The sequence below is a fragment of the Rhinoderma darwinii genome, chromosome 5 (assembly GCF_050947455.1).
Source record: "Rhinoderma darwinii isolate aRhiDar2 chromosome 5, aRhiDar2.hap1, whole genome shotgun sequence".
NCBI lineage: Eukaryota > Metazoa > Chordata > Amphibia > Anura > Rhinodermatidae > Rhinoderma > Rhinoderma darwinii.
In genome coordinates this window covers 336,495,233-336,517,854 of record NC_134691.1, presented here as the reverse complement: position 1 = coordinate 336,517,854, position 22,622 = coordinate 336,495,233, and the positions used below count along the sequence as shown (strand labels likewise).

Here is a 22,622-nt window from a genome sequence, read left to right as displayed (position 1 = left end):
ACAAATATTATACATAATAATAATAATAATCTTTAGACAGATTATATACTTACAAAAATGGTGTGTAGAAAAGGCAGATCCAGCACTCACATATTTAAAATTTCCAATTTTTATTTAGGTCATTTTAAAAACAGGGATAAAACAAAAATCCCGGGACCACGCTTACGCGTTTCAGACCACTAGGGTCCTTAATCATAGCTAAGGACCCTAGTGGTCTGAAACGCGTAAGCGTGGTCCCGGGATTTTTGTTTTATCCCTGTTTTTAAAATGACCTAAATAAAAATTGGAAATTTTAAATATTTGAGTGCTGGATCTGCCTTTTCTACACACCATTTTTGTTCCAATAACCTGCAGTCGACACAGGATCAGCTTAGGAGGATCTACGAGCACCTACAGCTTTGGGATTTTTCATATATATTTGTCATCGGTCAAGCTTTTCAAAAACGCATTGGAAAAACGCAATCAAGCATAGTGGTTATGAGGTGAGCAAAACTTTTGGTAAAACATTTTTCATTTTCTAGATGATATACTTAGTATGACTATGTATTGCAATCAGCGAGCGTCCAGAGCCCGGTCGCCGCGGTGGACTATGTTGGTGACCGGCAATGGGGTTGTGACCCTTTAAATAATTTGAGATTTTTGCAGTGTTGCTTTAGATGTAATTCCGCTGATATTTCTGGTGTCAAGAGCTGCAAACTGCAATCCGCGCGCTTCCAGAGCCCGGTCGCCGACGGACGAGGCATTTCAATATTGACAATGTAAAATGATCTTGTGTGAGCAAGGTCTGCAGAAAAGTCACTCCAGGAGAAGAAGTGCCAGGAAGCCTCTGCGGGATATCTTCTAAATAAAACAAATTCCGTGTTTTGCCAAACGTTGCTGGTTCTTAATATGAAGCGTCGCAGGGCGGCTGAGCAGCTGGCACCGGCCGTTATTAAATGTTTCTTATAGGAATTTGTTGACCCTGAAGATGCTGTTATATTTTTATATTGACCACCTGCTCAAGACCACTTCTCGTACTCTACACTCTAATTGAAATGCTCAGCCTCGGCTTTTATTTGACAGCTGTTGTTTTTTTTTTAGATGTAGTAGAGCTGGGTTTGTCGTTTGGCACAACTCATCATTATGATATCACAGTGCGTTATCTGTTGTTTGTGGAGTTGTGTTGAGGGGTTCTCAATGGTCGGACCCCACTGATTTATGGATAGATAGTAAATGCTAATAATGGGAAAATCCAGGATATGCAATAAATGTCTAATAGATGGAGGTTCTCCGACCCCTTCCTTGCCTAGAGAGGCGGCTGCCACATCCAGGTTGGGGAATGAATAGAGAGGTGGTTGCTCTCTCCATTCAAGTCTATGGGAATTACAGAAATAGGCAATAAATAGTGAGGGTTCCTCCAAGAAAAGGGATTGTACAGGATTAGGAAAACATGGCAGATTTCATCCAGAAACAGCGCCACCCCTGTTCAAAGGCTGTATCTGGTATTGCAGCTCAGCTACATTGAAGTGAATGGGGATAAGCTGCAACACCACTCACAGCCTGTGGACAGGTGAGGTGCTGTTTTTGCAATCCTGCACAACCCCCTTTAACCATTCAATCTAAAAAGTAAACTTGTAAAAAATTACCCAAAAATATATATATTTTTTTTGTTCTTTAAATTTTTTTTTATTTTTTTTTAGGTTTGGATTGTTGTTTACTTGTGGTTGTGAATTGACAGTAAGAATTTCGTACCCACATTTAGAAATAATAAATTTTGTTTTATTAATCTAAATCTAAAAATATTTTCCCAGGTCAGGAGTCGCGGGTTCAGGGTCAGTTAGTGACACAGCTCAGACACTCTCTCACTAGATCGCTGCGAGGAGCAGGGCCGTTTGTCATATGAAATGCAGCGGGCCAGATGAGGAAAAGCATAAAACACAACCACCCGCTGGAAACCGTGTTTGTTCACATTGGAAAATGATATTAAAGCTGAAATAATAAACGGAGCTTTCAAAAAATGTTTTCCTTACTGTTATATAATTGCATAAATTTCTATATTTCCCATTCCATCATAAGTATTTAAAAAAAAAAAAAAAAAATGAATTACAATAATAATAATAAAAATAACAATATAATATACAATAAAATTCCTTTCATCCGGCATTTGATAGTCTGATAAACCGGCACTTGTTTCGAGCGCAGAACTGCAATGTATACATTGAATGAAGTAATAACAGCAGATTTTGGGGTCAGGATCTTCACAACAATTGACCATAGAGGCACTCATTCCCAGGAAGAAGAGGCACAAAGGGATTTTATGCCTTCAAATTGATTTTAAACAGCAAAATGATAAAATGGAATATTAGTACATGAACGGTAATCCACCAAAATGAAATAATTTACTTTTTGTGCTCTGTAAATATTTTCATGTTTTTGTTTAAAGAATAGGAGCCTTCCCACTCGTCAATCAAAGTCGTAAATTCGGACTCTGAACAAAGACGTTTTTACTGACTGTAGAGACAGAAATAACAAGAACATGTTAGCAATAGCTGATTGGCTGGAACTGGAAATAAAAATCTGTTTATTGGTTGCTATGATTGTGCTGTGATTTCTCGCTGTGTAGAGGCTGCGAGAGCTGCTTTATTTAGTATCTAGTTTAAATGAGCTATCCACACCTTCACAGTTCCTCCCTGTACAGTGATGATTCCGGCCACCCACTGTGCAGGAAATATAAATGGGACCATGCTGCAGTTAGTGGCGGTAGGACCCCCACCGATCAGAAAGTGAAAGAATCCTAGTGATATAGCATTTCTTTCTGAAATGGGAAAACCCCTTTAAATTCCACATCATTCCCACACAGCGAAGGATTGTACACTCACATGGGACCGGAGCAGCCAATTCTGGTGACATTCGTATGGATGGCATGCCATCGCTGCGGCCAGCGACTGGCTACGGTGTTCACGTGTCCATCTATGACACGTCATTGTGCGAGAACCATGTGGCATTTAAACTATGTTCACAACACTGTTATTTTTACTGATTTGGAGCAAGTTGGGGGTTATTGTTAAGGGTCGGAAAACACCTTTAACCTGTTAAGGACCACGCACCACAAATGTATGATCCTGGGCTTTAAAGTGCTCAAACAACTGCTATATGCACCCTGATCGCCTGAGACTATTATACATATTATATATTAAAAAGACAATAAAATTGCAAATTTAAATAAATAAATAAATATTTTTAACTTTTTTCACAATTTACCCATAATAAAATAATAATAGTAAGAAAATACTAAAAGTATGAGAAAATAGCCACAAAAAAAAAGACAGCAATTATCTTGGGGTAGCCCAACAATAAAAAAAAGTTTGGGCCGTTAATCCACCGCAAAAGGTATGTTCACACGGCTTAATGGGGGATTCACACGAGCGTGTATTGGGTCCGTGCGGGCCGCATGGTTTTCACGCGCCACGCACAGACCAATACAAGTCTATGGGGCAGTACAGACAGTCCGTGCTTTTTGCGCAGCGTTTGTCAGCTGCGCAAAAAGCGCGACATGCTCAATATCTCCGCGTATTTCGTGCATCACGCACCCATTGAAGTCAATGGGTGCGTGAAAACCACGCAGGTTGCACGGAAGCACTTCCGTGCGAACCGACTGAAACAGCGCACCAGCTGTCAAAAGGATGAATGTAAACAGAAAAGCACCACGTGCTTTTCTGTTTCCAAACATCCAAACGGAGTGTCTTTGAGATGAGCGAACCCGGACAACCGAACCGAACTTCACCGGGTTCGGCCGAACTCGTTTTGGCCGAACCCGGCAAAAAAATTTCCGGTACGCGACGTCAGGAGATAGTCACTGTCCAGGGTGCTGAAAGAGTTAAACTGTTTCAGCACCATGGACAGTGACTTCCGATCCCAATATACATGAACCTGTAAAAAAAAAACGAAGTTCTGACTTACCGATAACTCCCGGCTTCTTCCTCCAGTCTGACCTCCCGGGATGACAATTCAGTCCAAGTGACAGCTCCAGCCAATCACAGGCCAAGCACAGGCTGCAGCGGTCACATGGACTGCCGCGTCATCCAGGGAGGTGGGGCCCGATGTCAAGAGAGGCGCGTCACCAAGGCAACGGCCGGGAGGGAAGTTCTCGGTAAGTACGAACTTTTTCTTTTTTTTTAACAGGTTGCTGTATATTGTGATCGGCATTCACTGTCGAGGGTGCTGAAAGAGTTACTGCCGATCAGTTAGCTCTTTCAGCACCTTGGACAGTGACGGGCGTCGACTAGCCTCATCTCTATGATGGCGGCTGCGCGAAAATCACGCAGCCGCGCATCATACACGGATGACACACGCAGTGGTTTTTGCGCACGCAAAACGCCGCGTTTTTTGCGCGCGCAAAAACGCAACGTTCGTCTGAATCTGCCCTAAAACTGACGAAAAATTGGAAACAAAACTCCTCTAAACATCTGCCCATTGATTTCATGGGAAATACAGCGTTTGGTTCTTACGGGCCGTTTTTTTACGCGGTCGTTTTGAAAAACGCTCATGAAAAATAAGTGCATGTCACACCTTGAGCCATTTTTGGAGCCGTTTTTTATTGACTCTATAGAAAAACAACTCCAAAAACGGGCGTAAGAAACGCTGCGAAAAACGCGAGTTGCTTAAAAACGTCTGAAAATCAGGAGCTGTTTTCCCTTGAAAACATATCCGTATTTTCAGACGTTTTTGAGTAAGCGTGTGAACAGAGCCTTACACAAAATTGCTAAAAAGTGTCTAGTCATTTCGGACCATAATAATCAGTTCATTCAGGAGTTAATTGTGCTGTTGAGTCAAACAAAACGTAAGTATATCAGGAATGGCGCAATATTTGACCAGTAAGTAAATGACAGTATGTGATCTTTAATCATTTGGAGCATGTTTGGGGCTGAATAGTAAATATAACTCGCTGAGAAAAGAAAAAAGAAAAAAGTGATATTTCATGGCGCGGTCGGGTAGCGAACAATACTCTAAACAATAAATCCCGTTACATAAACAGCAGATCAGGGGTGGTCCCCTCCATTGTACTTTTCAACGCTGCCAAAATATTTTGCTAAGCCGCGCATTTCATCTGTTCTACTGGGAAGTTTTCACACGTGCTAAAAATACTATGGGAGCGTTCCTCGTGCCAGAACCAGCCGTGGACACCACAAGAACTTCACTTACCAGGAGATTATCAGGAGACCTTCTGGACGAGTTCCGAGGAGTTACATAGAGATGAAGCACATTTTCTATTGCTCTACTATACGTTCGTAGGTACTTTGTAGTGTCCAAACTTTATTCTTTTATTTTTTAAGGGAATTTACAAATTTTGTTTATTATGGATTACACCTTACTAGCTTTAGTTATGACATCAGAATTCATTAAAAGGGTTGTCTCATCAGAGGAAACCTCTTTCAGAAAGTGGCCCCTGGGGCGATCAGTTGATCGCTCTGGGTCCAACTCCGGAGAAGTCGCGGGAAGTCAGGCATTTCCCTTACAGCAATGAAAAATAAAATATTTAGCTTTAGTTAGGACATCAGATTTAATTATAATTCTCATCAGAGGAAACCTCAGAAAGCGGCCTCAGGGGCGATCAGCTGATCGCCTTGGGTCCAGCTCCGGGCAAACCGCTGATTTTTCAAAGTCAAGCATTTCCCTTACAGCAATGGCTGCCAGAGAAATGTAGTATTACATGGTGGCCATTCAGATCATTGATGTTCTTGTACTACAAGGACAGCTTGAGTCCGCCAAAACGGGAGCTGCTTGTTCAGAATTGGTCTCCGTTCTGGCTCATAGAACGAGATCCTGAGTTGGGGACCCACTCTATGATGCCCTAGTAGAGCATATGGACAGGGGTTTTCTTCATGAGACAACCCCTTTCATTTAAAGTTGACCTGGCCCATAGAGGTACCAGAGGAACCTCTGCTGGGGCATGCCAAGTGGAAGAGGTTGTTGGTGCACCTGGTGCTGTGGGGACTCAATAACCTCTTTGGCCTATAAGAGGAAACCATCATTTTTACTCACATGGTTGGTGGGACCCTGGAAAAACATGTATTTCTGGCCTTGGCTCTGACACAACAATGGGCCGTAAGGTCCATTAAAAGACCACATTAAGAGTTGACTTTGGAACCAATCACTTGCCACTAGGGTCTTTTTCTTACAGTGCAATTAAAAGTGCATGACTCTTTGGTGTTCTTTGGATCATGTGTCATGCTCCGCCCCCCTCAGGCTCTGCACTGTGTATCAATTTTGGTCATAATGTTCCTTTAAATTATGCTCAAAAGGGTTGTCATTTCCCTTCCCTGCATAGCAGTGTTGTATTCACGTATCATCTAGTCTGAATTGATTTTATGTTTAGACTACAAAACGTGCAAATTAAAGGGGTTGTCCAGAATTTGAAAAACAAGGCTGCATTCTTATAGAAACAGCGCCACATCTGACCATGGGTTGTATCTGGTAGTGGAAGTTGAGTTTTATTGAAGTGAATGGGGCTGAGCTGCAATACCACACACAACCTGTGGCCATGGGTGGCACTGTTTTTTGGGAGAATGCAGCCATGTTTTTCAAATCTTAGACAATCCCTTCAAACCCAAAATACTATGGTCCAAATTTTCAATTTATTTTTTCTATATTTATGGAGCATTTGTATTGGCGTAAAACAAATATTTATTATTTCCTGCTTTGTGCTCGAGGATCATCTCGTCTTATCAAATTTTTTATATTTTTTTTTTTGCGCGTTTTTTTTTTCCTTTCAGGATCCTGAAATAAGCGTGCTATTTTCATCTGAGCTGACAAGCGTGCGTATACGGAATTCCATCCTTGGCTGCCGTCCCATTTGCAAAGTGGCCTTTAATCCGGCACTATGCACACACTGCAGAAAGATGCTTCTTCTTCATCGCCTTGATCATGGATTCTGAGAGTTTCAGCGTTCCGTCCCGGATTCCGTCTGTAGCGCGGCAGAGTTACGGCTGTGTTGTTTGCTATGACACAGATCACATAATTACTTCTAGGCAGCCCCGGCTATTGGATTGCAGCAGGTTCTATTTTTGAGATTCTCATGGAGCTCCGATTCAGCTGGCAGCCGTTCTTCATGCAGATAGAAAGCTGTGGAGTGACCGCTAATTAGATCTAGTCAGCGTTGGTTCCTTATCTATGTGACAGCTTTGTTTTCTGATCAAGTAGATTGTCTACAACCCTATAAAAAAAAAATTGGCGCAAGTCGCAATTTTGTAGAAAGTAACAGATGGCTGCAAAACCTGGAGTCGCTCTCCACTCGGGTCGTGAGCGGTAGACAAGGCGCCGGTGCGCCCTTATAGAGCACATAGGGAAGGGCCGACGTCATCATGAGACAACCCCTTTAACCCCTCGAGGACACGACCCATTTTGGCCTTGAGGATGCAGCGTATTTTTCCATTTTTGCACCATTTTTTTATTCCGAGAACTCCAACTTTTTTATTTTTTCGCTAGGTTTTGTTTTCTGCATTACGGGGTGTAGATATACATGTCAAATGTAGCTTTTCATTTAAATACATTGTTTTTGAGTGGAAGGTGCGAAATATTCAATTCCGCCATTATTTATTTTCAGGGCTTTTCCATAAGTTCTCTGACCAAGTTGAATGATGTTTTCAATTTATTTTTACATTTTCTATCTAACGGTTTTTATGAAAAAATATTTATTTTTTATATTATTTTTTTTTTAAATCATTATTTTATTTATCTTTATTAAAAAATATTCCCATTTATTTTTGATATTTTTTTTTTAAATCATTATTTTATTTATCTTTATTTATTTACATTTTTTGGGCCCACAAGGAAACTTTTACTTTTTAATTTTACTTTTTTATTATCATGCATTGGAATACCTACTGTATGTATTCTTACACATTACCGCCTAAAATGCAAAGGCAGCTGTTAGGGTATGTTCACACGAGGGCGTCCGTAACGGCTGAAATTACGGGGATGTTTCAGCCTGAAAACATCCCCGTAATTTCAGCCGTACCGGCATGTGCAGGCGCTTGAACGCCGCGTCAATTACGGGCGTAATTAGCGCTGCTATTCATTGGAGTCAATGAATAACGGCTCCAATTACGGCCAAAGAAGTGACAGGTCACTTCTTTGACGCGGGCGTCTATTTACGCGCCGTCATTTGACAGCGGCGCGTAAATATACGCCTCGTGTGAACAGACAAACGTCTGTCCATTGGTTTCAATGGGCAGATGTTTGTCAGCGCTATTGAGGCGCTATTTTCAGACGTAATTCGGGGCAAAAACGCCCGAATTACGTCCGTAAATAGGCCGTGTGAACATAGCCTTAGGGCGTACCTCAGGTTTGTCCCACATCCTCCGTAGGTTGTATCCAGGTCATCGTCTGGGCGCCTCCATTTCCTGATAACATATTCCCAATGCTCTTCACCCTTGACCCAATGTTAATAATTATGTGAACTGCGCAGAAATGTTTTGGGTGACTACTTTAGTCGTCCATATTTCAGGTATATTATTTATCATTTTACTGTTATTATTTTTACACAGAAGTTAACATCATTTGGGCCGGGCATCAAACTCACCACAGTTCAGAGGATTACAACCTAACTACAGCTTTACGGCAGTCCTTTCTACAAAAATATTTTTCTTGGGTAAGTCATTTTGGTGTCTATAAAGTATTAGACAAGGGAATAATATCGAGTGCTTTCCATATTTTTTTTATTTATATTCATAGCTGCCTTCAAAATTCTTCTGGTTGCCCCCGGAAACAGACAGCGGTTCAGTTCTACTTCATTGTCAGGCACCAGACCTCGATGTCGGGCTCTATTAGTATGACCAGGGTGTACGCAGGATTTTGTAAGGGGAGGGGGGTTCACATCCATATTTACAAAGTATATACATGTGTACATGAAAAATAACCACACACTGTGACACACACACACACATACAATCACAAAAACACATACACAAATGGATTTCTTTCATAGAGGTGGGTGGGCACAGCAGGACAGAACTGCTCCATAACCCCCCCCCCCCTATGAGCTCGCATAAGTCATGACCTCCTGCCCTCTGGAAAACCACTAAGGCCTCATTCACATGACAGGGTTTCCCGGCCGGGTGCCGGCCGTTCATAAATCGGCCGGCACCCGGCTGCATTAGGAATAATAGACCCCTAATGGGGCTATTCACATGACCGATTTTTTGACGGCCGGGAAATCCGGCCGTCAAAAAATAGGACATGCTCTATCTTTGCCCGAGTACCCGGCCGCCCGGCTCCCATAGAAGTCTATGGGGCCGGGTATTACACGGCCATCACCGGAATGTGTCCCGAGTGATGGCCGGGTTTCCCGGCGCTTGCGCTCTATCTCCTCCTCACAGCGCAGAGTGCATGTGAGGAGGAGGAGTTGATGCCATTCTGACGAATGGCATCGCTGTACACTGTGTGGCAGGGCCGGGGTGTACAGCAGGTGGAGGGAGCGCTGCGCTGGCTCCCTTCCCCTGCTTGTTAAAAGCACCCTGGCCCGGCGACACCTTCGATGGCGCCACTAGTAGCAGCAGCTGCTGCTGCTGCGGCGGCTGCTACTACCGTAGCGACGCCACTATAGCAGAGCGGGGAGGTATCTCCCCGCTCTGCTATGTGCTAGCCGCACTTTAGCTCCCTGAAGGAGCGGAATCCCCGTGTGTTTGGGGATTCCGCTCCTGGACAGAGCGCTTGATGTCTCTGTCCATATCTGGGCAGTGACATCAGGGGAAACTCCTGAAGCGGAATCCCCGAACACATGGGGATTCCCCTTCAGGAGTTGCCGCTGATGTCACTGTCCGGATCTGCCCGGCCCGGCACGGATGCAAAACTTTATGCAAACCGGCCGGGCAGAATGGCCGATTTTACCGGCCGGCACTCGGGCTCGCATCATAATATCATAACACATGGACCAAATTACAACCTCTACTCTCTATGGCGCTAGATATATGGTGGGACATATGGAGAATCGGAAGGTGTGATGACCAAAAATATTCACCTATATGTGAGTTGTCCTATGTATCTCTTAGGCTATGTTCACACGCAGAATAAAAAACAGCTGAAAATTACTGAGCCGGTTCAGAGAAAACAGCCTCTGATTTTTAGCTGGTTTTGAAGCTAAAAACTTTTTTTCAAGGCGTTTTTTGGAGACGTTTTTGTAGCTCTTTTCCCATTGACACAATGATAAACAGCGCCGAAAATACTCAAGAAGTGACACGCTCCTTCTTTTTATGGGGCGTTTCTTTTATGTTGCATTTTTTAGAACGCCCCATCTGAACGGAACGCAGTGTTTCCCATTGAATTCAATGGGCAGATGTTTGTAGGCGTTCAGCTAACGTTTTTTCATGCGTATTTCGGCCTGTTTACGCCCTGAAATACGCCTCAAAACACAACGTGTGAACATACCCTAATAAGTAGATGTGCATTATATTTGGGTGCCGAGGTTCTATACATGGGGACCTACTCCAAGCACCCAAGAACACCAAAGTGCGGTGATTTTTCTGCCTCCTTAGATTTAGTCCTAGGACCAGCAGACCAAAACCGAAGATGCCGAATAAGGGGGTCCGATAAGTCAAATGTGCTGTCCAGTTTAACCCCTACCCGCACCAGGACGTAACTGTCCGTCGTTGCGGGAGGTTACTTCCCGCACGAGGACGTATAGTTACTGGCAGTGTGCATCGGGAATCGGGAGGTCAGCTGTCGCCGACAGCTGACACTCCCCTCTTGCCGGCCAGCGGTCCTTTGCCGCTGATTTCGGTGAATTAACCCCTTAAATTCGGTGATCGGGTGCAATCGCCGAATTTTAGGGGTTTCTAGCATATCGGCAGACCCCCGTCCGAAATCGCGGGGTCTGCCGATAGTTAGTATGGCAAACTGAAGCCAAACAATGGCTGCAATGGACGGAAGCCCATCAGGACCAACCTTCGGCTGGTCCTGATAGGCTTCCTGTCAGAGTGACAGAAAGTCACTGTGCCGTTCCCGATGCACACTGTCAGCGACAGTGTGCATCGGGAACTTGGAGATCAGCTGTCCCCGACAGCTGACACTCTCCAGTGTTGCCGATCAGCGGCTCATTGCCGCTGATTTTGGCAATTAACCCGTTACATGCGGGGCTCGATTGCGATCTCCGCATGTAGCGGGTTTGTAGCGCATCAGCAGCCCCCATGCAATCGTGGGGGCTTCTGATGCTTGTGATGGCACCCGGGGGCCAGACAACGGCCCCCAGGTCTGCCATGTATGTCAGCCTATGAGGATCAGCCTCTGTTGATCCTCGTAGACCAACTGTCAGAGTGACTGTGACGTCACACTGACAGTTGGAATACGTTACACTACCTAGGTAGTGTAATGTATTCTAGCAGCGATCAGAGCTGCAGGTCAAAAAAGAAAGTGTAAAAAGTAAAAGAAAAGTTAACAAAAATATAAAGTGTAAAAAGTTAAAAAAAAGTTAATAAAAATGTTTTATAAAAGTGTAAAAATAAAAGGTTTTGTTTTCCTATAATAAGTCATTTATTATAGGGAAAAAATGAAAATGTTAAAAAAAAGTACACATATTTGGCATCGCCGCGTTCGTAACGGCCCAAACTATGAAACTATAATGTTCATTTTTCTGCACGGTGAACGCCGCAAACAAAATAAACGGAAAACTGTCAGCATCGCTATTTTTTGGTCACCACCCCTCCCAAGATATAGAATAAAAAGTGGTCAAAAAGTTGCATTTACCCCAAAATGGTACCAATAAAAACTACAACCCGTCCCGCAAAAAACAAGACCTCCCACAGCTTTTTTGACGAAAAAATAAAAAAGTTACGGCTCAGAATAGCGTGTCCCAGAAAATAAATTATTTTATAGAAACTTAATTTTATTGTGCAAACGCTGCAAAACGTAAAAAAAACTATACACATATGGTATTGGCGTAATCGTACCGACCGGCAGAATAAAGTAAAACGTAATTTATTGCGCACGGTGAACGCTGTTATAAATAAAGAATTTAAAGCACCAAAATTGCTGTTTTTTGGTCACCTTAGCTCTAAAAAAGATCCTGAGGGGCCAAAATGCTCACTATACCCCTAGAAAAATTCCTTGAGGGGTGTAAATTCCAAAATGGGGTCACTTTTGGCGGGTTTCCACTGTTTTGGTCCCTCCGGGGCGTTGCAAACCGGACATGGCACTGAAAACCAATCCAGCAAAATCTGCGCTCCAAAATCCAAAAGGCGCTCCCTCCCTTCTGAGTCCTGCTGTGGGTCCACACATCAGTTTACGACCACATATGGGGTATTGCCGTAATCGGAAGAAATTGCTTTACAAATTTTGGGGTGCTTTTTCTAATTTATTCCATGTAAAAATGAAAAAATTCTATGTTTCCACAGAAAAATAGGTGATTTTCTTCTTCACAGACTAATTCCACTAAATTCTGCAAAAAAACTGTGGGGTCAAAATGCTAACTATACCCCTAGAAAAATGCCTTGAGGGGTGTAGTTTCCTAAATGGGGTCACTTTTTGGGGGTTTCGACTGTTTAGGTACCACAAGACCTCCTCAAACCTGACATGGTGCCTAAAATATATTCCTAAAAAAAGGAGGCCCCAAAATCCCCTAGGTGCTCCTTTGCTTCTGCGGCCGGTGTTTCAGTCCATTATCACACTAGGGCCACATGTTGGATATTTCTAAAATCTGCAGAATCTGGGCAATAAATATTGAGTTGCGTTTCTCTGGTAAAACCTTCTGTGTTACAGATTTTTTTTTATTACAAATGAATTTCGGCAAAAAAAATGAAATTTGTAAATTTCACCTCTACTTTGCCTTAATTCCTGTGAAACGCCTAAAGGGTTCAAATACTTTCTGAATGTGGTTTTGAATACCTTGAGGGGTGCCGTTTTCAAAATGGGGTGATTTATGGGGACTTTCTAATATATAAGGCCCTCAAAGCCACTTCAGAACTGAACTGGTCCCTGAAAAAATAGCCTTTTGAAATTTTATTGAAAATATGAGAAATTGCTGCTAAAGTTCTAAGCCTCGTAACGTCCTAGAAAAATAAAAGGACGTGAAAAATAATGATGCAAACATAAAGTAGACATTTAGGAAATGGTAACTAGTAACTATTTTGTGTGGTATTACTATCTGTTTCACAAGCAAATACATTTACATTTAGAAAAATGCAAATTTGTGCAAATTTTTGCTAAAATTTGAAGTTTTTCACAAATAAATATTGAATTTATCGACCAAATTTTTTCACTAACATAAAGTACAATATATCACGAGAAAACAATCTCAGAATCGCTTGGATAGGTAAAAGCGTTCCGGAGTTATTACCACATAAAGTGACACATGTCAGATTTGAAAAAATCGGCTGTGTCCTGAAGGCCAAAACAGGCTGTGTCCTTAAGGGGTTAATTGTTTCTTTGGTTTGCTACATTATCAATATTGCTAAAATAAATGTAGTATTAATAATAACAACAACAAAGACAATGTTATTATTGATACAATGATGAGGAGGATGATGATGATTGTGGTTTCCCTAATTTCTGTGTAATCATTTACATATTTTGTACCGTCTTTATCCTTTCGGTTGCTGCAGTTCTACAAAGTGACACATATTCCCTAGATATTCCATAAATTCTATTTCTAAGCCTTCTCGCTATCACCTTATCTGACTGCAGGATTATTTTCTATTTTTAAAAGTCATTTCCCCGATCAGGGATCGCTGAGCGCAGCATATCTCTTTAAGAAGAGCGTAAACAAGCTGAGCTGTACTTAATTTCACCTGTTCAGTCCCTGGTGCCAAGAAAAATATCTGAACAGCGTAGAGAAGAAGGGCCGGACCCATCGGCATCTCTTATGACCTGTTAGTTTGTGTTGCAGCAGGTGCCTGGGAAATGTGTAAGGTCATCTGGCCGTCGTGACGGGATAAAACAGGAAAAGACATCTTATAGGCTCACTCCGCCATGTGCCGCTTCCAGGATCTCTGTCTATAATGACACGAATACACTGCACAGACAGATGCCCGAGGAACGCCGAGGAAAAGCCGGCCGTAGACTCAGGCCATGTTCACACGCAAAAGTAAAACCGCTGTAAAATATGGAGCATTTTTCAAGGGAAAACTGCCTCGACTTCCAGACGTTTTTAAATTAAACTTATTTTTGCTGCTTTGTTTGGAGCGGTTTTTCTATTGACACAATGAAAAACGGCTCAAGAAGTGACATGCGCTTCTTTTTACGGGGCGTTTTTTTTACGCACCCTTTTTTTTTTTCAAACGGCCGTGTAAAAACAAGCCCCGTCTGAACGAAACACTGTTTTTCCCATTTAAATCATTGGGTAGATGTTTGGCGGCATTCAGCTTCCGTTTTTTCAGGCAGTTTTCGAGGCGAAAAACGCCTGAAAACACTGCGTGTGAACATACCCTAAGGCGATGTTCACACGCAAAAGTAAAAACGGCTGTAAAATACGGAGCTGTTTACAGGGGAAAACCGCCTCTGATTTTTAGCCGTTTTTAAAGCATCAAACTTTTTTATGCGCTTTTTCGAGCCGTTTTTGGAGGTGTTTTTCCATTGACACAATGAAAAACAGTTCCAAAAACGGCTCAAGAAGTGACATGCACATGCACTTCTTTTTCCAGGGCGTTTTTTTTTTTTTTTAATTGGCCACGTAAAAAAAACGCTCAGTCCGAACAAAACGCAGTTTTTCCCCTTGAAATCAATGGGCAGATGTTTGGAGGCGAAAAACACATGCGTGTGAACATGCCCTCAAAGTGAATCTTCACAATTTATCATCATGTCATTTTTATTATTAATCTGCTGTTCTTAATATAGGGTTCTGAGCTCCATTTTTGTAATACTGAGTGACAAAAACCTGTATAGGGAGAGAGCGAGAAAGAGTTACATGATAACATTCTATCTGCCTGCAGCCACCACTAGGGGGAGCTCGAGAGCTTACTGCATACTATGTTATTTTTTAGTTCAATGTATAAACAGTATGCAGTAAACTCCTGAGCTCCCTCTAGTGGTGACTGCAGCTCTGTATCAGAGAAAAGGAACTCCAACTACTATAAAAATATATTAAGGAATTAGTAAACACAGATTTTAGGACTTATTTAAACAAGATAACATTGCTGGGGATCTGTAATTCAAGACCCTCATTGATGGATAGATTAAAGGGGCCTCAATCAAATTCTCTGCCCCTCGGCTTTAATGTAGCTACATCTACAGATGCACATTACAGTCCCATCCATTCCTATGCTAGGGGTGTTGTACATCACAAAGTGAATGGTGCCTCTTTGTTCAAGCATGGTCTAGCTCACGGACCCCCATAATCACATAAACAGACAGATTCCAACCAATACAATATAATCTCATTAAATACTCTGTGCTGCTGGAGATCCTGCTCCATTTGCTATGTAAATCTTCTATTGTGACCTCCCACTTATCTCCATTTTCCTCATCACATCATAACATTGCCGCTGTAAGGGTATGTTCACACGCTTACTAAAAAACATCTGAAAATACGGAGCGGTTTTCTAGGGAAAACAGCTCCTGATTTTCAGAAGTTTTTTTAGCAACTCGCGTGTTTCGCTGCGTTTTTTACGGCCGTTTTTGGAGCCGTTTTTCTATACAGTCAACGAAAAACTGCCCCAAGAACGGCTCAAGAAGTGACATGCACTTCTTTTTCGCAGGCGTTTTTTAAAGTGGTAGTTTTTCAAAACGGCCACGTAAAAAAACGCCCCGTCAGAACAGAACGCCGTTTTTCCCATTGAAATGGGCAGATGTTTGGAAGCGTTCTGTTTCTGATTTTTCGGCCGTTTTTCGCCGCCCTGTCCTCACTAGCATCATCACATAGGTGGACAGGTCACTGCACCCTTCAAAATCAGCACACGCCTCTCCTGAAATACTCTGTGCTGTTGGGGTCCCGTCTCTTTCCATGAATTAACTCTGAGTTTGTGACTTTCCCCAAGAACAACACACTCTTCTTCTGAAATACTCTGTGCTGCTGGAGACCCTGCTCCTTTCTCTATGTGACTCTCAGTTTGTGACTTCCCACCCAATCAGTACACTCCTTTCCCTTAAATACTGCATTGTCTACATATTGTTACATCATTTTCCTTCTCGTACATACAAATACAGATGTAGCAAAGCTGAATTTGCAATTTGCCATTGAACTGTTTCCATTGTGCACCATTAGTAACTCTGTAGTACCTGCAAGTCCTCTGTAAAACCCTGGTAACAAATCCTGATATAACCATGAGTTGGGTGGCAAATCAAAAACTCGGCTCTGCTACATCTGGATATACAATTACCTGTTATAAATGTGAACGCTGATACAATTACATCTTATATGCAGTTTCCAATGCACATTTTGCGTATCTTTGCACTTTATTCATGTGTGTAGTTATTAAGAGTCTCTTTCCACAAATAGAGAAGGGTGAGAGTGTGACCGCACTATGCAAATATCAACAAGAAAGAATGTGTTCACACGGCCGTGAATAGAAATGTAATATCCCTCATGCAATGAGAACAATTTGGGGTTTTATATTCAGCAGAGTCGAACGAGTGCAGTTTCTGCTATGACCATCAGCACCCTCAAAGTCAACAGAATATTTGTTAAATCTTTTCTAATTGACCTTGACTTTAATGTCGATAAAATACATAAAATCTGCAGGACACAATAGACATTCGTGGTTCCTGAGCTCTGCTCAGCTTAAAGGGGTTGTCCAGGATTTAAAAAAAACAAAAAAACATAGATGCTTTTTTCCAGAAACAGCGCCACACCTGTATATGGGTTGCATCTGGTATTGCAGCTGAGCTCCATTGAAGTGAATTAGGCTGAGCTGCAATACCACACACAACCTGTGGACAGAGGTGGCACTGTTTTGATGGAATCAATAGCGTAGTTGACTGAACAACGGAACCCTGTCACAACGGTGACCGACGGAAATCATTAGCTGGGTTTCCATCACCATTGATATCGAGCAGGACTCATAACTCCGTGTCTATTAGTGGAGAGCAGCTTCACTCTGGAGGACCGGGCGCATCCATACAGTCCGCAGACAGCCCACTAAAATCAATGACAACTGTGTAATACTCCATTTTCCCTCTAGTGGCGCTGCAGGGAAACAGCACTACGTTACAGTGTTCCCCCCAGATTACAGCAGATCGCTGGGGGTCCCAACAGCGGGAAAATGTGTGATCAGCTTAGTGTTAGGTAAAGCTTTTAGGCCGGGTTCCCACGTAGCGTAAACGCTGCAGAATTTACGCAACGGAATTCTGTGCGGAAGTTCCGCAGCATTTACAGTAGCAGCAAAGTGGTTGAGATTTAGTAAATCTGCCTGCGCTGCGGAAAAAACCAGCAGCGTAAACGTTAATAAATTCACCTGCGGTGAGGAATTTAAGGGCATGCCCACACGTGGCGGATTTCCTCCGCAACTGTCCGCATCAATGCCGCACAGAATCTGTGTTGCAGATTCTGCGGCGGATCTGCCGAAAATGTGCAGTAAATTGATGCGGACTAGCTGCTGCGGACTGCGGTAAAAGTGCTTCCCTTCTCTCTATCAGTGCAGGATAGAGAGAAGGGACAGCACTTTCCCTAGTGAGAGTAAACGAATTTCATACTTACCGGCCGTTGTCTTGGTGACGCGTCCCTCTTTCGGCATCCAGCCCGACCTCCCTGGATGACGCGCCAGTCCATGTGACCGCTGCAGCCTGTGATTGGCCTGTGATTGGCTGCAGCCGTCACTTAGACTGAAACGTCATCCTGGGAAGCCGGACTGGAGACAGAAGCAGGGAGTTCTCGGTAAGTATGAACTTCTATTTTTGTACAGGTTGCTGTATATTGGGATCGGTAGTCACTGTCCAGGGTGCAGAAACAGTTACTGCTGATCGCTTAACTCTTTCAGCACCCTGGACAGTGACTATTTACTGACGTCGCCTAGCAACGCTCCCGTAATTACGGGAGCCCCATTGACTTCCTCAGTCTGGCTGTAGACCTAGAAATACATAGGTCCAGCCAGAATGAAGAAATGTCATGTCCAAAAAGCAAGACGGATCCGCAGCACACATAACATGTGCATGACAGCTGCGGACTTCATTGCGGAACTTTGAATCTCCATTGAAGTCAATGGAGAAATTCCGCCATGAGTCCGCCACTGGTCCGCAACAGACAGAGCATGCTGCGGACACCAAATTCCGCTCCGCAGCCTATGCTCCGCAGCGGAATTTTACGCATCGTCTAAACGAACACTTCTAAATAGAAGTGGAAGTCAATGGAGAAACGGCTCCGCTGCGGATTAACGCTGCGGAGTGTCCGCAGCGGAATTCAAGTGAAATTCCACCACATGTGAACCCAGCCTAATTCTGCAGCATGTCAATTTATGCTGCGTTTTTGTTGATTTTCCGTTGCGGGTTTTCCCCATTGAATTCAATGGTGATGCAAAACCCGCAACAGAAAGCCAAGGGTTGTGACTTTTGTGGCATAGTCTCAGCGATTACGCCGCCAAAATCGAAACTTCGGAAGAATTTAAAAAAATCATACTTACCCAGAATGCCTTCCTACTTCCTGCAGTCCGGCCTCCTGGAATGACGTTGCTTTCCATGTGACTGCTGCAGCCAATCACAGGCTGCAGCGTCATCCAGGTAGGCCTGACCGGTCTGCAACGGAGGGTCGCATCGCCATAACATCGGCCCACGTAAGCATGAGCATTTTTTACCGCTGCTATCCGCAGAGGAAATTCCGTAAAAAAAAACATAACACAATGTGCTGCAATTTTCCGACGGAATGTACTGCGGGTTTCAGGTCGGATACGCTGCGTGGTTTTTATGTAGCGTATCTGTCACGTGGAAACCCGGTCTTAACAAAAAGGGATTATCCAACCCCTTAATGGGGTTAAAGGAAAGGAATCTTCTCCAGCAGTGGCGGATTATGTAACCGTGGGGTGGGATGGGGGCCCAGACAAAATTTGCCTTCCATTCCAGCTTCCAATACCTCCTTTCACAGGTGACTTTTTTTGGGAGCATATACATGTTTTTAGTTATAATGTGTCTAGGTGTGTCTGCATGTATGTAGTGAGCGTACATATGTATATTTGAATGTATGTAGTGAGCGTACATATGTATATTTGATTGTATGTAGTGAGCGTATATATGTATATTTGAATGTATGTAGTGAGCGTACATATGTATATTTGAATGTATGTAGTGAGCGTACATATGTATAATTGAATGCATGTAGTGAGCGTACATATGTATATTTGAATGTATGTAGTGAGCGTACATATGTATATTTGAATGCATGTAGTGAGCGTACATATGTATAATTGAATGCATGTAGTGAGCGTACATATGAATATTTGATTGTATGTAGTGAGCGTACATATGTATATTTGAATGTATGTAGTGAGCGTACATATGTATAATTGAATGCATGTAGTGAGCGTACATATGTATATTTGAATGTATGTAGTGAGCGTACATATGTATATTTGAATGCATGTAGTGAGCGTACATATGTATAATTGAATGCATGTAGTGAGCGTACATATGAATATTTGATTGTATGTAGTGAGCGTACATATGTATATTTGAATGTATGTAGTGAGCGTACGTATGTATAATTGAATGCATGTAGTGAGCGTACATATGAATATTTGAATGTATGTAGTGAGCGTACATATGAATATTTGATTGATTGTATGTAGTGAGCGTACATATGTATATTTGAATGTATGTAGTGAGCGTACATATGTATATTTGAATGTATGTAGTGAGCGTACATATGTATATTTGAATGTATGTAGTGAGCGTACATATGTATATTTGAATGCATGTAGTGAGCGTACATATGTATAATTGAATGCATGTAGTGAGCATACATATGAATATTTGATTGTATGTAGTGAGCGTACATATGTATATTTGAATGTATGTAGTGAGCGTACATATGTATAATTGAATGCATGTAGTGAGCGTACATATGAATATTTGAATGTATGTAGTGAGCGTACATATGAATATTTGATTGAATGTATGTAGTGAGCGTACATATGTATATTTGAATGTATGTAGTGAGCGTACATATGTATATTTGATTGTATGTAGTGTGCGTACATATGTATAATTGAATGCATGTACTGAGCGTACATATGAATATTTGAATGTATGTAGTGAGCGTACATATGAATATTTGATTGAATGCATGTAGTGAGCGTACATATGTATATTTGAATGTATGTAGTGAGCGTACATATGTATATTTGATTGAATGTATGTAGTGAGCGTACATATGTATATTTGAATGTATGTAGTGAGCGTACATATGTATAATTGAATGCATGTAGTGAGCGTACATATGAATATTTGAATGTATGTAGTGAGCGTACATATGAATATTTGATTGAATGCATGTAGTGAGCGTACATATGTATATTTGAATGTATGTAGTGAGTGTACATATGTATAATTGAATGCATGTAGTGAGCGTACATATGAATATTTGATTGTATGTAGTGTGCGTACATATGTATATTTGAATGTATGTAGTGAGCGTACATATGTATATTTGAATGTATGTAGTGAGCGTACATATGTATATTTGAATGTATGTAGTGAGCGTACATATGTATATTTAAATGTATGTAGTGAGCGTACATATGTATATTTGAATGTATGTAGTGAGCATACATATGTATATTTGAATGTATGTAGTGAGCGTACATATGTATATTTGAATGTATGTAGTGAGCGTACATATGTATATTTAAATGTATGTAGTGAGCGTACATATGTATATTTGAATGTATGTAGTGAGCGTACATATGTATATTTGAATGTATGTAGTGAGCGTACATATGTATATTTAAATGTATGTAGTGAGCGTACATATGTATATTTGAATGTATGTAGTGAGCGTACATATGTATATTTGAATGTATGTAGTGAGCGTACATATGAATATTTGATTGTATGTAGCGAGCGTGCAGATGTGTGAAGATGTATGTCATCGTGCGGATGTGGGAGGTCATGTATGTAATGAGTATGAAGTGACAATACATATGTGTGTATGTATTGAGTGTGAATATGTATACGTGACAACACATATAGTATAAGAGGAGAATGTGTTTACTGTATGTACTAATTTTATATTTCTGTTCTGGGGACTGTATGGTGATATTTTGTGGGCTCTTTATTGTGGTGTTAATTGGGCACTAGGTTCCAATATTATATATAACAGAGGTTATCTTGACCTATAATTTATCTTGGGTAGGGGGTCTTTTAAAAGTTTGCTAGTGGGCCCAGTATTTTCTAGTTATGCCTCTGGTTATGTCCCTCTACTCTTATTCTTGAGTGACATGCTCTTGGGATTAACTTGTAGGCTCTAATTTCACCATACAATGGATACCCTCAAGCCCAAAAATCCAATTCTCTTAAGGCCCTGTTCACACAGAGTCTTTTCCAGGCAGAAAAATCTGTCCTCAAAATTCCATCTGGAATTTTGAAGCAGATTTTGACCTGCCTGCATGCTGTTTGCCGTGTTTTTCGGCCACAGCCATTGAGCGCCGCGGGCAAAAAATGCTGCTTTCTCTGCCTTCCAATTATATCAATAGGAGGTCAGAGACGCATGTCGCTTCTTTTTCCGTGTTTTTTTTCCCATCGCGGGACAAAAAAAAATGCCTTTGCCTCCCATTGATTTCAGAAGTTTTTTGCTGTGGTTTCCGACGCGGTTTCCACTGCAAAAAGCACGGCAAAAAAAAACCAAGTGTGAACAGGGCCTAAGGCTCCTGGGCCCCAATGCAGAACCTGTAACAGGGCACCCAATTAACCATGTGCCATTTATAATACTGGAGTCTTCTTATGTGGCAGTAGGACCTTTACCATGTGCCATTGATAATACTGGAGTCTTCTAATGTGGCAGTAGGACCTTTACCATGTGCCATTGATAATACTGGAGTCTTCTAATGTGGCAGTAGGACCTTTACCATGTGCCATTGATAATACTGGAGTCTTCTTATGTGGCAGTAGGACCTTTACCATGTGCCATTGATAATACTGGAGTCTTCTTATGTGGCAGTAGGACCTTTACCATGTGCCATTGATAATACTGGAGTCTTCTTATGTGGCAGTAGGACCTTTACCATGTGCCATTGATAATACTGGAGTCTTCTTATGTGGCAGTAGGACCTTTACCATGTGCCATTGATAATACTGGAGTCTTCTTATGTGGCAGTAGGACCTTTACCATGTGCCATTGATAATACTGGAGTCTTCTTATGTGGCAGTAGGACCTTTACCATGTGCCATTGATAATACTGGAGTCTTCTTATGTGGCAGTAGGACCTTTACCATGTGCCATTGATAATACTGGAGTCTTCTTATGTGGCAGTAGGACCTTTACCATGTGCCATTGATAATACTGGAGTCTTCTTATGTGGCAGTAGGACCTTTACCATGTGCCATTGATAATACTGGAGTCTTCTTATGTGGCAGTAGGACCTTTACCATGTGCCATTGATAATACTGGAGTCTTCTTATGTGGCAGTAGGACCTTTACCATGTGCCATTGATAATACTGGAGTCTTCTTATGTGGCAGTAGGAACTTTACCATGTGGCATTGATAATACTGGAGTCTTCTTATGTGGCAGTAGGA

The 22,622-nt window shown here is 42.0% G+C and overlaps 1 protein-coding gene across 2 annotated transcripts in view; it reads left to right on the top strand.

Annotated features, from left to right (window-relative positions):
• The window catches only part of AGMO (alkylglycerol monooxygenase), a 191,295-nt gene that overhangs the window by 69,136 nt on the left and 99,537 nt on the right, over window positions 1-22,622 (top strand). For both annotated transcript variants that reach the window (XM_075828773.1, XM_075828774.1), the window contains exon 5: window positions 8,526-8,629. In XM_075828773.1, coding sequence (XP_075684888.1) covers window positions 8,526-8,629 — 104 coding nt within the window. The remainder of the gene's footprint in view (window positions 1-8,525; window positions 8,630-22,622) is intronic.